The 15,115-nt window shown below is 44.1% G+C and overlaps 9 protein-coding genes across 9 annotated transcripts; 4 read left to right on the top strand and 5 right to left on the bottom strand. All coding sequences in view use genetic code 12, as the record gives it.

Annotated features, from left to right (window-relative positions):
- Positions 1-164: 164 nt before the first annotated feature.
- Positions 165-1,400, bottom strand: TRM12 (tRNA(Phe) (4-demethylwyosine(37)-C(7)) aminocarboxypropyltransferase; the record flags this gene model as incomplete). The annotated part of the gene is made up of 1 exon (XM_029034310.2): positions 165-1,400. One exon carries the CDS (start codon positions 1,398-1,400, stop codon positions 165-167), a length of 1,236 nt encoding a protein of 411 aa, XP_028889552.2.
- Positions 1,401-1,885: 485 nt separating this feature from the next.
- Positions 1,886-3,214, top strand: CJI96_0002768 (uncharacterized protein; the record flags this gene model as incomplete). The annotated part of the gene is made up of 1 exon (XM_029034309.2): positions 1,886-3,214. One exon carries the CDS (start codon positions 1,886-1,888, stop codon positions 3,212-3,214), a length of 1,329 nt encoding a protein of 442 aa, XP_028889551.2.
- Positions 3,215-3,679: 465 nt separating this feature from the next.
- Positions 3,680-5,827, top strand: UBP1 (ubiquitin-specific protease UBP1; the record flags this gene model as incomplete). Its single annotated transcript, XM_029034308.2, has 1 exon — positions 3,680-5,827. One exon carries the CDS (start codon positions 3,680-3,682, stop codon positions 5,825-5,827), a length of 2,148 nt encoding a protein of 715 aa, XP_028889550.1.
- A 103-nt stretch (positions 5,828-5,930) lies between these two features.
- Positions 5,931-6,905, top strand: CJI96_0002766 (25S rRNA (uracil2634-N3)-methyltransferase; the record flags this gene model as incomplete). The annotated part of the gene is made up of 1 exon (XM_029034307.2): positions 5,931-6,905. The coding sequence occupies one exon, from the start codon at positions 5,931-5,933 to the stop codon at positions 6,903-6,905; it is 975 nt and encodes a 324-aa protein (XP_028889549.2).
- Positions 6,906-6,930: 25 nt separating this feature from the next.
- CJI96_0002765 (glucose-induced degradation complex subunit FYV10) lies at positions 6,931-8,394 on the bottom strand (the record flags this gene model as incomplete). Its single annotated transcript, XM_029034306.2, has 1 exon — positions 6,931-8,394. The coding sequence occupies one exon, from the start codon at positions 8,392-8,394 to the stop codon at positions 6,931-6,933; it is 1,464 nt and encodes a 487-aa protein (XP_028889548.2).
- Positions 8,395-8,630: 236 nt separating this feature from the next.
- CJI96_0002764 (uncharacterized protein) lies at positions 8,631-10,766 on the bottom strand (the record flags this gene model as incomplete). Its single annotated transcript, XM_029034305.2, has 1 exon — positions 8,631-10,766. One exon carries the CDS (start codon positions 10,764-10,766, stop codon positions 8,631-8,633), a length of 2,136 nt encoding a protein of 711 aa, XP_028889547.2.
- Positions 10,767-11,434: 668 nt separating this feature from the next.
- IFG3 (Ifg3p) lies at positions 11,435-12,522 on the top strand (the record flags this gene model as incomplete). Its single annotated transcript, XM_029034304.2, has 2 exons — positions 11,435-11,457; positions 11,505-12,522. The coding sequence occupies 2 exons, from the start codon at positions 11,435-11,437 to the stop codon at positions 12,520-12,522; spliced, it is 1,041 nt and encodes a 346-aa protein (XP_028889546.1).
- Positions 12,523-12,647: 125 nt separating this feature from the next.
- Positions 12,648-13,139, bottom strand: RHB1 (putative GTPase; the record flags this gene model as incomplete). Its single annotated transcript, XM_029034303.2, has 1 exon — positions 12,648-13,139. One exon carries the CDS (start codon positions 13,137-13,139, stop codon positions 12,648-12,650), a length of 492 nt encoding a protein of 163 aa, XP_028889545.2.
- A 401-nt stretch (positions 13,140-13,540) lies between these two features.
- CJI96_0002761 (uncharacterized protein) lies at positions 13,541-14,947 on the bottom strand (the record flags this gene model as incomplete). Its single annotated transcript, XM_029034302.2, has 1 exon — positions 13,541-14,947. The coding sequence occupies one exon, from the start codon at positions 14,945-14,947 to the stop codon at positions 13,541-13,543; it is 1,407 nt and encodes a 468-aa protein (XP_028889544.2).
- Between the last annotated feature and the right edge of the window lie 168 nt (positions 14,948-15,115).

Raw genomic sequence — 15,115 nt, 5'->3', positions numbered from 1 at the left:
ATGATCTGTGTTTTCATGCACCGAGGCGGTGCTGCGCATTTTCAATGACAACGGCTTTCATCAACCACAAAAACGGTTCACACAACAAACTCGCATGTACGGTAGCACATTTGGTGGTAGAAGCAGCTGCGTGTAGTGTTACATGCTTCTTATTGTAATAGCATCTAGATTTGTAGTTGAACATCTAAGACAATGTGCCAGATGTCGGGAGCAAATGTTTTGACTTTGTTCAACTGAATGACCCTGCCATCAAAAAAGGTCTCGATCTCTTTCACAATCTGGTCAAAATCATTCTTGTGGACGTTTTCATGGGCGTGAACCAATGCTGGCAGAACTTTTGGCCCTTTCGACTTGTGACTTTCGAGTCTTCTCACTACCTCCCACCCTTGCCTCAGAGTCGGTAGTAGTCCCAAGTTGTAGTGTGCAATGGCCAAATCAAGCCTGGAGAGTCTCTCAACGGCGTGCTCATTACTTTCGTGAAAAACGAATGCATTTACTCCACTGCCCAACGCCTCAGAATGGGTGGTGGCGTCAAAGTTGTCTCCGTCTTTGATGAGGCAGAATTTGCACCCATTCTTTTTGAGCCCGCGAAGAAGACCCTCAATGGACCATGGATTGATCTCCCAGCAATACACTGTAGCACCATTGGCCAAGTATGAGAGAGTAAAGTATCCAATACCAGCATATAGGTCGACCACATTCTCGCCCGTGAGGTTCCTATAGCTGTCTAGAAGCCGTTTTTTCTCGGTGATATTGCCTCTGGAGAACATAGTGTACCGAGGAGCCCACTCCTGAGAAATGCCGTTCTGTGTTACCGTGCACCAAAAGGTCCTCTCAATGTCTAAGCCCAGAGGACTTTCGAACATTTGTGTAGTGGGCTCAGGTCCAAAGTCTCCATGCAATGGCACCAAGCTGAAAGGTCTGCGCATGACATCCTCCTCTATGATAGGTTTATTCACAGCGTAATGCGTGTATCCCTTGAAGAATGAGTCCAGTAAATGATCAAATAGCAATGTTGTCCCATTCTTCAAAAAGTAATTTGCCCAGTCTGGCGTATCGAAGGTCCCGTTGTTAAAAAGAACCATTGGCGGGTACAACGACCACTTTTTGGGCACCGTAGCTAGTAGCTCATTGTGATACTCTCCTATAATATCGGCCACTTCATCGCGTAGATGAGTTTTTCTTTCAATTGGCCTTGAATCATCCTCTGTCATGCTGATCTCCTTCTCGTACTCTCTTAGCAATGTGCTCAACTCCGACACAGATGCTGTGGAGTACAACAACGCATTACCATCTTTTTTTGATATTTTCCTCGATTTATCTAGAGCATCGGATATTTCAAGCTTGCTCTTTATCAATTTGATCAACAATGGCTTCTTCACAACGATCTGGGTGCCCATTACAAGTCGCAAATCACCATCAACTGAGACTTAGTGTCGCGGAATACTGCCTCATAGAATTCGCATTATAACGAGTCCTTGCATGGTTAACCACACTTTTGATCAAGTCCCGTTTTTAGAGCATAAAGAAGCATTTTCAGTCTTGACCTGGAGTCAGATCTGTTCGAGCTGCCCAATATATTGTCATATCTTTTATCTTATTCTCGAATCGACTACTTCGTCGATCTATACCAGCCTTTTGGGAGACTAAAGTGAGAACGCTCGGCTCAGTTTTTTTCTTATTTTTCTGAAACATTTTCATAGTTCTCCTAGAACATTAGCCACAAACACCGTTCTGTCATATATCCTGTTCAGCTCAACAAAATCATTCAGTCAGCTTTCTTTTCCAAAAGCTAAGTGGAACCAGTTACCCCGATTCGGCGAAACTCATCCACACACTGAACATCCACATCCCCACACGAGAACAACACGTCAATTGAGCAGAAATGGCTGATGAAGAACAACTCAAAACGACTGCTCCAGAAACCGAGAATGCAGTAGAACACAAAACACATAATTCAGAAGGTGACTCTCTGCATCCAGCCCAGGATCAGCATCAACTGAAATCGCCTGGTGCCTCGACTCCTAATAGCCAAAAACAGTCAACACGAGCAGAAGTGAATGCTGCAAGCGCCCTTAATGGTGGAAGAGAAATATCCAAAAAGATTTTGTATGTTGGAGGCTTAAATAAGCTGATTGAAGACAGTGAACTCAAGGAATTGTTTGGTGGTGACGAGGAAGTGTTTTCCGTGAAGATCTTGAATGACAAGAATAAACCAGACTTCAACTACGCGTTCGTCGAGTTCCACGATGAGAACAGCGCCGAAAAGGGCCTCAAGTCCATGAACGGGAAAGTGGTCCATGAGAGTGAACTAAAAATCAACTACGCATTCCAGTCTGCCACCTTCGCAACAGCACAAAACCCTGAAGAACCGGTGTACAATATCTTTGTTGGAGACCTTTCGCCTGAAGTTGATGATGAGGCTTTGCAAAAATGCTTCTCGCTGTTCGAGTCCTTGAAACTGGCTCACGTCATGTGGGACATGCAGACGTCCAGATCAAGAGGGTACGGTTTCGTCACCTTCGGCACCCTGTCCGACGCTGAATTGGCATTGCTGACCATGAATGGCAAGCCACTTGGTGGAAGAAACATAAGGTGTAATTGGGCCAGCCATAAGCAGAATGGTAGAGGTGGGAATTCTCAAACGAACAACGGAATGCGTCATAACAACAATAATGGCATGAATTACAATAACAGAATGCCAAAGCCGTACGGCAGGAATTACGGTAGCCCAAGCCTCATACTACCAAACGGCATCAATCCTAACAAAGGTCACATCGGAGGTGGTTTCGATGCCTCACCGTATCCCATGGGCCTGCCACAGATGCCCGACGGAACGCCTATGTACGCCGCCCCCACCATGAACGGTGCGGTTATGACGCCTCAATCGTACGATATCGTGCTAAGGCAGACGCCATCCTGGCAGACTACAGTCTACTTGGGAAACATTGCTCACTTCACCCAACAAGACGATCTCATTCCTTTGCTACAAAACTTCGGATTTATTGTGGATTTCAAGTTCCACCCAGATAAGGGTTGTGCTTTCGTTAAGTATGATACCCACGAGAGGGCTGCTTTAGCCATTGTACAGTTGACTGGATTTTCTGTTAATGGCAGAGCTTTGAAATGCGGATGGGGTAAAAGCAGGGGTCCCCCTCAAGGTCAGTACAACATGTATAATCGCAACGGACCACCCATGTATCAAAGACGATGATACTTAATAATATAATGAAGTTCGCAGTTAGCTGCAATTTGATCACACATAGGCGATAAAATTTTAGGTTGGAAAATCAAGCATCTAAAAAAGCTTCGCACGCTCTCTTCCCGCTCTCTTTGCGTGCCATTTACATTCGCATACGAAAAGATTCCTTTATATTCTGCGGTACTATTATCATAAAAAAAAAAAAAAAAAGAAAAATCCCCGTCATTGGGAACTTTTACGTGCACCTTCACTTTATCAAAACGCTTCCAAGCAAGCATTCCTTTAATTTGGTTCTGAAACCCATAGAATCTGCTCCGTTTCTACAGATTTCACAACTCAGTTGCTGCCTCAGCTTATTGGTTCTTGGTCTTGAAGCTTGCGAAGAAGACATCAAATAAGAGCATTCTTCTTCTTCAACCTTTCTTTCAAGAGCATACAAGTCATCACATCCCTGGCAGTAGCTTCATTATCTGCTGTATGAGCGAGAGTATTCGATTTGTGTTAACTTTAACTGTTTTACTTTGTATCGTCACTCCGCTTCTAGCCATCGACAAGTTGCCTTACCAACACTTTATTGAGAGCTACATTCCCGGGAAAGTCTCCCTCTTGTCCTCGTTTGCCAAAAGAAACAAAGGTGCCACCACCGCTATCGCCATAGTTCTAGCCTCGGTTGCTATATTCTACCCACTTGCATTCAACGTCCCACAACTATTACACAAAGTATTCAGCTCCATGAACTCCAATTACAGATTCCTTTCGTCCAGCGGTTTTGGCTCCCGCTTTGGTGGCTCTAGCACGTCTTCCAACTCTAGGGAGGCTCGCTTCGCCATGAAGAACGGAGGAGAATTGGGAGGCATCAGTAACGACGGCAACACCTGCTTTATGAATTCTGTGATTCAATCCTTAGCATCCTCAAAACAGCTTGTGCAATTCATTGAAAGAAACGTAAATGCTGAAGCTCTGCTTATGCTCGAAGCTGGTGGTATGTCCGCCGCTAGAATGGGCTCTTTCAAGACAAACCTAACATTCACTAGAGCGCTCAAAAAATTGCTCAGTGATGTCAACGGAGCATACGGCTCTAGGGGCAAGGAATTCAGCACGAAGCCTTTACTTCACAAGATGCCTAATGGCCCTAAGCAAAACTTCTTCACAGGATACAACCAAGAGGATGCACAAGAGTTCTACCAGCTTGTCATGAGAATTGTCGAGAAAGAATATAAGAGTATCTCCACATCTAGAGAAGGTACCCCAGAACCCGAATCAGCATCGGAACAGAAAGAGAAGCCAATCAAGTTTATTGATGCGAGCAACTTGGCCAACTTACCCTCAGGCTGTGATGAGCTCGGTAGACTCGGAAAGGTATTTGTTCCCGCACATCAAGTGGACCCTAATATTCCCGACAATGAAAAGAAAGTGCTTCCTCTTGAACTTGTTACTCCTGTGGATGGTGTGTCTGCCGAACGTATTGGTTGTCTCACCTGTGGAGAGGTAGGCGGTATACGTTATTCAGTCCTCAGTGGTTTGAGTTTAAACTTGCCTTATAATGCCAATCATTACAGCAGTCTCACTTTGCATCAGCTTCTCAATGAATGGAGCAAACCAGAGAGAATCGATGAGGTTAACTGTAATAGATGTGGTTTGATTCAAACCAAAGAATTTCTTTTGAGCAATCTTGAAGGTAGTTCGAATGAGCGATTAATCTCCGACTTCAAGAAGAGAATTGAAGAGATAGATTCTGAATTGGCGAAGGATCATATTGCTGATGAGATTTTTGAGCGTCTCACCACCAAGAGCATGATCAGAAAGACGACGAAAACTAAGCAAGCTCTTTTGAGCCGCCCTCCGCCTCTTCTTTGCATTCACATAAACAGATCTGTGTTCGACCCTCGCACTTATATGATCGTCAAAAATTCAAAGGCCGTAAGCTTCCCATTGAAGCTTGACCTTAATCCGTATGTGGCAGAGCCCAGTGATATAAATATGGATGCCAGACTTCCTTTTAGAAAGCAAGATGCTTCATTGGAGGCAAACGGCAAGACGGGAGCAAATGGCATAGTCGAGGATGATGATATTGAGTTAATGAATATCCCCTCAGAACAGCCAATCGACACCATTAAAGGTAACCCAGATCTCCTTTACAATCTAAAAGCCGTCATATCGCATTATGGCACACACAACTATGGTCACTACATTTGTTACAGAAAATACCGTGGCACTTGGTGGAGGATTAGTGATGAGTCTGTTTATGTTGCTAATGAACATGAAGTTTTGAACTCTCAAGGCACTTTCATGTTGTTCTACGAGTGGGACGATAAGGTGCCTGAAGTTTTGCAACAGCTTGACGACGAACCATCAGAAAAAGATAAAGCGTCTTCCATCATTGATGGCGACTCCAAAGATGACGAAATGGATGGAGAATCCAATGATAGAGAAAGCTCGCTGCTGTCATCGTCCGAAGAAGATAATAATAATGACGTGATGGACGAAATCAGTGCAGATGATTCGAATTCCCATGAATCAGTCAGTGGCGAGAGCTTTGAAAAAAATTCACAGCAAAACAAGGATTCTTTAGTCTCACAAGACCAACCATACCGTCTAGGTGAGGAGAGAGCATTCCATGTGTAATTATATCAATAGTACAGTAGAGTTTTAATGTCATTGTACCCGCATCTCCTACCTCTGTAAGTATGCGCGATGACCATCTGGTACTACCTACTCACAGCTCGAAATGGCCAAAAAACCTAAAAACAAACAAGTTGTGGGGAAGGGCCTCAAAGGTGCCCTTCAACATCATTTTCTCAATGAGCAATTGAAGTACAAGCGGCTGCAAGCTGCGAAAGAGGCTGGTAACAAGATAGCTGAAAAGGAGAAGTCAATTAAGAGCGGTAAAAGCAAAGGCGCAAAGAAACAACACCACAGTGTCAAGTCGCTTATTCCGTTTGCCAGCCATGAGACTTTGCTCTTGGTTGGTGAGGGCGATTTCTCATTTGCACTTTCTATAGTCAAAAATCTGCTAATAGATCCCCAGAACTTGATAGCTACTAGCTTTGACTCTGAAGAAGAAGTTATCGCCAAGTATCCCAACGCGAGAGACAATATAGACTTTTTAAGAGGGTCTGGCGTCAATGTCTTTCATCTGATTGACGCCACGGACATCCCTTTAACGATGAAAATTGTCAATAATAACCGCAGAAGGACGGGTATCAAGCTCTTCAAACCCTACAAGAAACTCAATCACGTTATGTTTAACTTCCCTCATACGGGAAGAGGGATGAAGGATGTCGATAGGAACATCAGAGATCATCAAAAGTTGGTTCTTAACTACTTCAAGAGCGCCCATGAACTACTATCGGTGGTGAATGAAGCTGCAACAAACGACCTTGGTGGATACGGGAAAACTCAGAACGAAACGAAATCCGATGTCATCATCTCGCTATTTGAAGGTGAGCCGTATATTTCATGGGGAGTCAAAGCTCTTGCGAAGAGTGCAAGTTTGACGGTGAATCGCTCAGGTAAGCTTGAGTGGGAGGCATTTCCAGGTTATCATCATAAGCGTACCAACGGCATACGAGATACAACCAAACCAGCAGCTGAACGTGACGCCCGAATCTATGTATTTGATATGCGAACCTCTTTATCCTTCGACAAGAGAGAAAAGGTCAAATCCAAAGCCAAAAATGAGAGCGATAGTGAGGATGATTAAACTAGAAAGACTTAAACTCACTCGTTTATGCTGGGAAAACTCTAACGCAGTCATCTATCAGGAATACCTCATGCGTAAGAGGATCCATGAGCTGATTATCTCTGAACAACTCGGGTCCACGGGATTTTGTTGCAGCTAGCATTTTTTTGGATGGATTTACTAGCTTTTCAAATGGATAAATATTTCCGTTTGGGAGCTTGAAAGGATTGTTCAAGATGCTTGTGAGCAACTGGGCATACGGTAGATTCAGACTCAAATGAAAAAGCTCTGGCGAGCACACTGGACACTGATTTATCTTCCTCAACAACTTATAGTAGTAATTAGGTCCACGAAGTGATAAATCTCGCCAGTTAGTGATTTCCAACTTCTCCTTTTGGTCTGTCTGAAAAATGGAATTCTCATCATTACAGTAGCAGGACTTGGTTTTGAGACTGGAAAGGCCAGCGGATAGTAGCACCAAAAGTGGGTAAGTCCTGGGTATGCCATAAATTTTGGTGAAGTCTTCCGTGAAGCACTTTGAGAGGCCTCTCCAACGTTCTTCTGTCCTCTTATGATAGTATCTCTTGTACTTTGCTAGCAGCTCCTCGTCCACACTTGCTTCTCCGCGATTTATTTGGTATCCGTCAAATTTCATTGACACATACATTAGCGGTGAGCCAGCCGCAGTGAGACGTTCAACATTCTTCTCATAGTTGATGAGGTTATCTTCTTGGTAATTCGTCGGGTTTCCATAGGGGGCAAGATATGTCTTGTGGTATGCGATAGCTTCGGAGAGTTTCTCACTCTCAAACATGGATAGATATTTGCAATGATGAATCTCAAACTGGAGATTAGAACCGAGCTTCTTCAAAGCGTTCTTGTTCTCGTTATACCATGCGGATATGAGCTCTAGATCGTGGTCCATATTGATCGACAAGAACAACTTATTAAAACTTTCATAAACGTCGTAATCAATGAGTTTCGTAACATCATACTGGAATGTGGGCGCTAGACTCCTCATGAGCTCGCTTCCCAAATTTAGGTCCTTCCTCGTATTGGACTTCAATAAGTAGTCGATTATTAATAGATTCGTTTCACACCTATACCAATTGATGAGCTTCTCGCTGTGTAAATCTAGGAGCTTATCGTCGCCTTCCTCTTGGCTTGTGCCATTTGCGGTGGAGTAATTGACTGTCATAGTCCTTAGTTCGTTCAAATGCTTGGCTCTCGTGGTTAGCCTAGCTCGATAGTTTTCATCAAGTTCAATTGCCTGTTTGAGTTTCTTTTGGTACAACTCGAGATTCTTTATGAGCCTTCGAATAGTGGCTAGCTTCTCACTTGCAATGAGGTTCGGGTTCCTTTTTATATTGCTCACTTCCTCCGTGATCTGTTTCTTCAGCTTCTCCACAAGTTTCTGAATTGTCTTGAGATTCTTCTTGATCAATTCGGCAGGAACAGCAAACTGAACCTGTCGAGTTTGTACGTTGAAGTTTACCGTCGGCTCACTCATTTTTGTCCAGTGAATCAGGTTTCACGGGCCTTATCTTGTAGGATCCTGGGGTTTTATATCGAGAGTCTCGAAGTCCGCTCCTTGTTACATGCAACATAGTGCGATCATTTTCGGCGCTACACAGTAAGCCACATTAGACGTCGTACAAAATGGATGTAGAGAGCAGGCTATAAGAATGCTGATCCACTTTTAAGTGAATGGATTTAGTTCGTGCTAAACTAAACATTACGCCCTCATCACACCTCCTCTTCTTCGTAACCCACTGCGAAACTACTTGAGCCTTCGTTTCGGAAGTCATTCAGAGGTGCCTCCTCTAACTCGTATGAGTCGGTTGACGGATCGTACTCTGGGACAATAGCGTACGCATATTGCAGTAGTCCAATTAGTATCAAAATCCGGTTGATGAGATCTTTTCCGTAGTCAACGACATCCTTGCGTCCTTTCTTTCCAAGCATTAGAATGGCAATCGCTAACACCATGAGCATGAAGATCAAACCGCCATAGTTCCGATGTGTCTGTAAGTACCACTTCAGCTCCAGGGGTTTCGCAGCATAGTCATATTCGTAATCAAACACAGGGTATTTTGCGTCTGGCGCTTCCGGTGTAAACTGTGGTCTTGGGTAGGAGAATGCAGCTTCAGCCCCAAATTGATAAGCATGTTCTCTCGGAGTGAAGTAGTAACCTGGTCTTTTAAGGAGATTATTTTCGTTACCACGCTTTTCCTTTGTATAATTGTTAAATGCTTGAACGTACTCATCGTTCGAATAAAGAACAGCCCTTCCTAGTGTCCAAGAAAACGACAGTCCACCGACCTTCTCAACCAACCGAAGAGACTTAAATTTATCATCTTTTTGTCCATCAATTCCAATTCTAGGGAATCCCAATCCGACATGCAAAAAATTGAGAATCCAAGAGGACTTGAAACATAGCAGTGCCAATTCCTCCTCCTTTACTCTCTCATTCTTCTCTCTTTGGTTGTTTCTTTCCACCATATCTTTAAAAGAGCGAGAGCACCATTGCGATGTTGCCTCGTACATCTTAAGATAGTCATAGTCAGAATTAGAATCGCTTCGCGGGATGTTACCATAGGATGATAGTGCATTAATAGCATCCCAATAGCCACTTACTCCAACAAAGTGGTTCACATCAAAGTCGAAGGCTGGAACTAAATCATTTAGTAAGCATGAAGACACCTTGTCTGCGTGACTTAGCTCGCTACAATCGGCGGGAGTGCCTGTGTTGTGAGTTGCTGCTTTCAAAACGAGTGAAATGGATGTCAAACAAGTCTCAAAATCCGACCCACCTGTGAAGTCAACGTTATGATGATTGATGACTTCCTTTGTCGTATACCCCTTCGGCAAACAAGGGTCAGAGAGAGGCGTGCCAAAATAATTTGTCTCTTCAGGTATGTCATTGTCTTTCTTATACTGCTCAACCAAAATGGAGCGGAATCTATTCTGAGCCTGGAACATACCAAACCCCAAGAATGAGTCTGAAAAGACATTAAACTCCTTGATCTCAGGCGGGTAGAAGTCACCGACGACTTTCTCATGATTATCTTCTTCCTTCGCGAGTTGCGGAAGTCTACCAAGGGACAAGCGATATAAATTATTCTCATGTTCCTTAGATTCGGTAGAATTTGGCTGGAAGACAACCTGTGTTGATGCCCCGCCCATATCTAATAATCCATACGTGCTATGCTCTTTTCCATGGTTATGCTCTTCGGGCCAATCAAACGCGCCAACCAAATAGTTAATGGAGAGCCATCCGTATAGACCCTCCACATCGCCGTCTATAATATTCACGTGAGACTTGCACTGAGGAATGAAGAAGTCGGAGTTTGTCATGAGATATTGACAGACGTTCTCTAGTATTGGTGTCTGCTCCTTAGGCGGAAGAAGTCTCATTCCTGCTGTGGCATGCAAATAAATAGGGGTTCTGTGATGTTGGGATTTGGGAACAATGGCACTAGCGTAAGAAAGTAAGTAGCGGAGGTGCCTTTTACCAACCTTCTGTGGGCTTTGGTAAAATGATGAGAGGCCGGGAGTGATTTTCTTGTGCCAGTGCTTATCCAGATATATTGAGGGAAATGTTACCTTCTTAGCGTTACCCTTTGCATTATGAGACTCATCATTGATCTCGTCAGCGCTATTCGACAATATAGACTCGTGCACAAGATTCACTTTAGGAGCACTTCGCATGTCAACTCCAGCATCAAGAGCAGCCTTTGGATTAAGCCAATTATATACGTAAACCCGAGAGCCTTTAGACCCAGCGTCTATCAAAACAATGTAGTCATATGGGATCTTATCCTTCGAGTATACAGGCCCTGGCTTGAGTGTCTTCTTTTTCTTCCGCTTGTCTAGATCCATGGTGGAGTAATACGAGAGCGCGTTGAAAATTACTATATGGGCCCAGGAGGTCGCGAGGTAGGTAATTTGATCATGTTGTGAAAGCAAATTTTACTCAACCTGAATTTGGAAGTAAAAGAAAGAGAAGCGAGAGATAAAGAAATTCGTAACAATAGCTCTTATAAGCCCGGTGGGTTTCGATCTGTAAGATCGTCATAATGCTCACGGTATGATACTGTCTTCCATATGTTCCGAAGATGTTCTGGTAGTCAATTTTACTCGTGCTTTCAGTGCTCTCTGATAAAACCTGCTTGCTGTATCTAAATTTTCAAAGAAAAAAACGCCAGGCTAAATTTTCTTGTCTCCTTTAATATTTAATGCATTTGGCAAGTGTGAGGATTAGTCTGGTTTCTGCAAATGGCTGCGAAAAATGTGAAGTAAGTGAAGCCGACTATAATTTGAAGTAATATGAGGAAATCTGGTTATATTACGATGAGATTTAGGCCTGTATCAATTATATTGATTTTTTTGCTTCTTCTTGATGCCAATGATAGTAATAACAGATCGATAAACCGATTCTCCTTTTATGTCCTTATGTCGGCGTATCGTTGATCGAATCCCGTGAAATTTTCCTGCACGTCGGAAAGTGCTTGTATGAGGCATCATCAACCACACCTTGTTTCTAAGAAATGCCACACTATGTTATAGTAGGGTACGTGAAGTCTTGGGCTACCTAGACGGTAACTTTGCTAACATCAGAGCCGGTATAATTGGCCATTACACTGCGTATAAGCTTCTTGAGAACAATGTGCATCCAGATGATATCTTGATTGTCGCCAAATTTCACCCTGGGGACGAGTCAATCAATTATACGTCTCCTTATGCTGGAGGCAACTTCTCATGCATTACCGGCGATGATCCTGATACCTTGGCTTACGATAAGGTGACTTATACAGAATTGGGAAACTTGCAGCGGTTTTTGGGTGGTCCTCAATGTGGTCTAGACAGATACAAATCGACGGAGTATTTCGTTGAGCCACCTTCAGAGAGAAAGATCGCTTCTTGGAAAACATATTTGTACGATCTTGCCATACTTCGGGAAGAAGACTTGCCCGAGGATGTAAGCTACGGAATTGAGTATATTTCCTGGAATTTCAATTGTCCCAAGTTCCTAGTATCGTTCCAAAACTTGTTAAAATCATTGGGGGTTCGCTTCGAGAGAAGAGAGTTAAAAAACATAAGAGAGGCATATTATACTGATACAAAGGTCGTCTTCAATTGTACCGGACTTGGTTCTAGAAGTCTTGGAGGGGTGAACGATGACAAAAGTCTTCCAATGAGAGGCCAAGTGGTCGTGATCAAAGCCCCACATATCCAAGAAAATGTCATGAAGTGGGACGCTGCGAAGCCAACCTACATTATTAAACGGCCATACTCAAACGATCAACTTATCCTAGGCGGCTTTTTGCAAAAAGGTGATTGGACAGCCGATACGTTTCGGGAGCAGACAGAAGACATCTTGAAGAGGACAACCGAATTGTACCCAAAAATTCTCGAGGAGAACAGGAAGGGCAAACGGATTGAAGATCTTGAGATCTTGCGGGTGGTAGCTGGTTTGAGACCAGGCAGAGAAGGAGGCGCCCGCATAGAAAAAGAGTTTGTAGACGCTGGCAGAGTGCTCATTCACAACTACGGCGCAGCTGGATACGGGTATCAGGCTGGGATTGGAATGGCCGATAAGGCTGTCTCTTTGGCACTTGACAGACTGAAGCTCTAAGACAAGAATAAGGCGTATATCAAAATTGATAAATATAAATATAACGTGAGCATGGGGACATGAGAGGGGGGATGTTCAATTTCCCCCACAAGATGGTAATATCGTAAACGTTAGGTGGAGAGCCATCACACAATCACACACTTATCTTGCTTTGGTGCCTCGGGGTTCTGGACCTTTTCAATCGCGTCAACCAACGCCTCGAATGACTTCGTAATGTTGATGTTATCCCGCACGGACGTTTCCAAGAAAGTGCAATTGTACTTCCTCGCAAGCGCCTCTCCCTCACTGGTCTCCACCTGCCTCTGGAAATTCAAGTCACACTTGTTCCCAATCAACACCATCGGCATCGAGTCTGCTCCAATAGAATTTAGAATCTTATCTCTGATCACATCTACCAACTCAAACGATTGTCTTGACGTCACGGAGTACACTAGCAAGTAGCCGTGGATCCCGACCAAATGCTTCTCATTCATGATACTAAACTCATCCTGCCCCGCTGTGTCCAAAATCTCTATGGCATAATCTTGGTTTTTGTACCTGATAACTTTGGAAAACTGGTTTTCGATCGTGGGATAGTACGACTCGACGAAATGATCCTCGACAAACCGCACAGTCATGGACAGCTTCCCCACGGAACGGGAGCCCACTACTGCAATTTTTCTTGCCTTCACCATGACAAAAGATTTATGATGTTATCTAAATGTAAGCAAAATGCTTAATCAACGAATACTCTGTAATATAGTTAAGGATGGTTCTATTTGAGAAGTCTGTTATAGACTGCATGTCGTGTGAATGTGTGTGCACTTGGTGACTAGGCGCTAGGGTAGATAAAGAGAGTCTTTTTTTTTGCCCTGCGCATATCGGTAAGGCGAACTCTGACAAAGCTTCTTCTTCGTGAGTGGCTACAAAAGAAATTCCGTTGAAATAAGCTTTATGTAGAAAAATGCAATGTGGCGAGAATATACCGATTCCGTTAGCTTTTTGATATACATGTTTGTGTATGATGAGCCCTCCTTTCTTATAGCGCCCACTTGAGGACCTCCAAGCTTGTAGCGACAATGAAAATGGTAGTAGGAAGCGTCAAGACAACGTAGCCCCAGAATAGCACGCCAGCCATTTCCTTCTGGTAGATGTTGTTGAGCTGCGTGATTTGCGACAATTGAATAGCAGGAGGAGACACGGTAAGAATAAAAGCGACAATCAAGAAAATTGGATCGTCGAGAATGGAGGTGTTGATGAATTTGACACAAAGAGCAATCAAAGGAAGCAACACAACCGTCGGAAGAATCATTCGAGACACCAATGATGCTACCACGATCCTCTTATAGTGGGTCGAAGCTGGAGGGATGTCAGCCGATGGATAAAGATTCGAGCCTAACACGATCAAGATGAGCGGAATTGAAACCGAGCCTAAGTTATCGATTGCCTTTGTCAATGTGTTTCTCACAAAGCTGCCTTCCAGAAAGAAAAGCTTTTGGAGGGACCCAACCGACGCAATTAGCACGGAAACGAGCATTGCGTAAAGCGGTGGGTTCATGAATGCAAAAAAGTTGGCGATTGGTCTCCAAGTCGTGAAAGCAAGCCACTTGCGTTTCACAAAGCTGACATTGACTGGATCAGCAGGCTTGTGAACGTTGTCACTGAGGTCAGAGTCGTCGGAGTCTTGCTGAGGTGGAGGAGCCATTGTAGGGAAATCCGGACTGATTGTAGAAACTGAAGAAGCATCTTCATTGTCACTAGCAGATCTGGAATTGAACCTCTGAGTCTCCAATTCTGGGAGATTCAACGGCCTGATTTCGCCACTGGTGATGGCATCATCAAGCTCTCTAGGAGAGCGCTTTCTTAAAAGCTTGTTGTAACCCCAGGACCAACGCAAGATCTGTCCCATCTGCTGGAAAATGAGCAAGTACAACATGCCTCTAGAGGCGACTTTATCTGGGGTATCGTCTTCCATCTGATCCCATAGAAGATCAGGCAAGCTGTATGCCAAAGTCATGGTCAAGGATACGGGCAAGGAGTTTGAGTTGCCGAACACGGCCATTGCGGTCACAAAATCGGTTTCAGCGGGATTCAAAGCAAAGAATCGAGAAGTCAATTGCGAACAAGAGTATGAGGTAGCAGTCGAAACGGCATAAAACACCGGAATGATGAAGATGTCAAGGATCTTATCTACCGACAAGGAAGGAGCAAGTTTCGTGAACACCAAGCACGGCGTGAACAAGTCGACGTTCAATTGTGAGAGCATTCGCTGGCCCGAAGTGCCCAAGAGATTTGACCTGGCAACGAAAAACCCAGCAAGACACACAATGACCACTTCAAGCACCGCCTGCAAAGTTAAAAAGGAAATGCCAGCAAAAGATAGTTGTTGGGGCGCCATCGGCGGCACCACACGACGAAAGAGACCATTTTCCAACGATAGCAGCATGTGCTGGGCAAAATGGTGGTAGTGAAATATGTAGTCCTGGTAACGGGTTATGGAGGAGAGATGTGGCTGCTATATAAAAGGGACAAAATCGCAAAGGAAAAAAATTGCTGTGTGGCGCTGTGTAGATAAGGCGTGCATAACCTGGCCCACCTATGCGTGGGAGAAGGT

Source organism: Candidozyma auris, chromosome 3, assembly GCF_003013715.1.
Source record: "Candidozyma auris chromosome 3, complete sequence".
NCBI lineage: Eukaryota > Fungi > Ascomycota > Pichiomycetes > Serinales > Metschnikowiaceae > Candidozyma > Candidozyma auris.
Note: the sequence above shows the minus strand (reverse complement) of the source record. Positions and strands in the feature narration are given on the sequence as shown.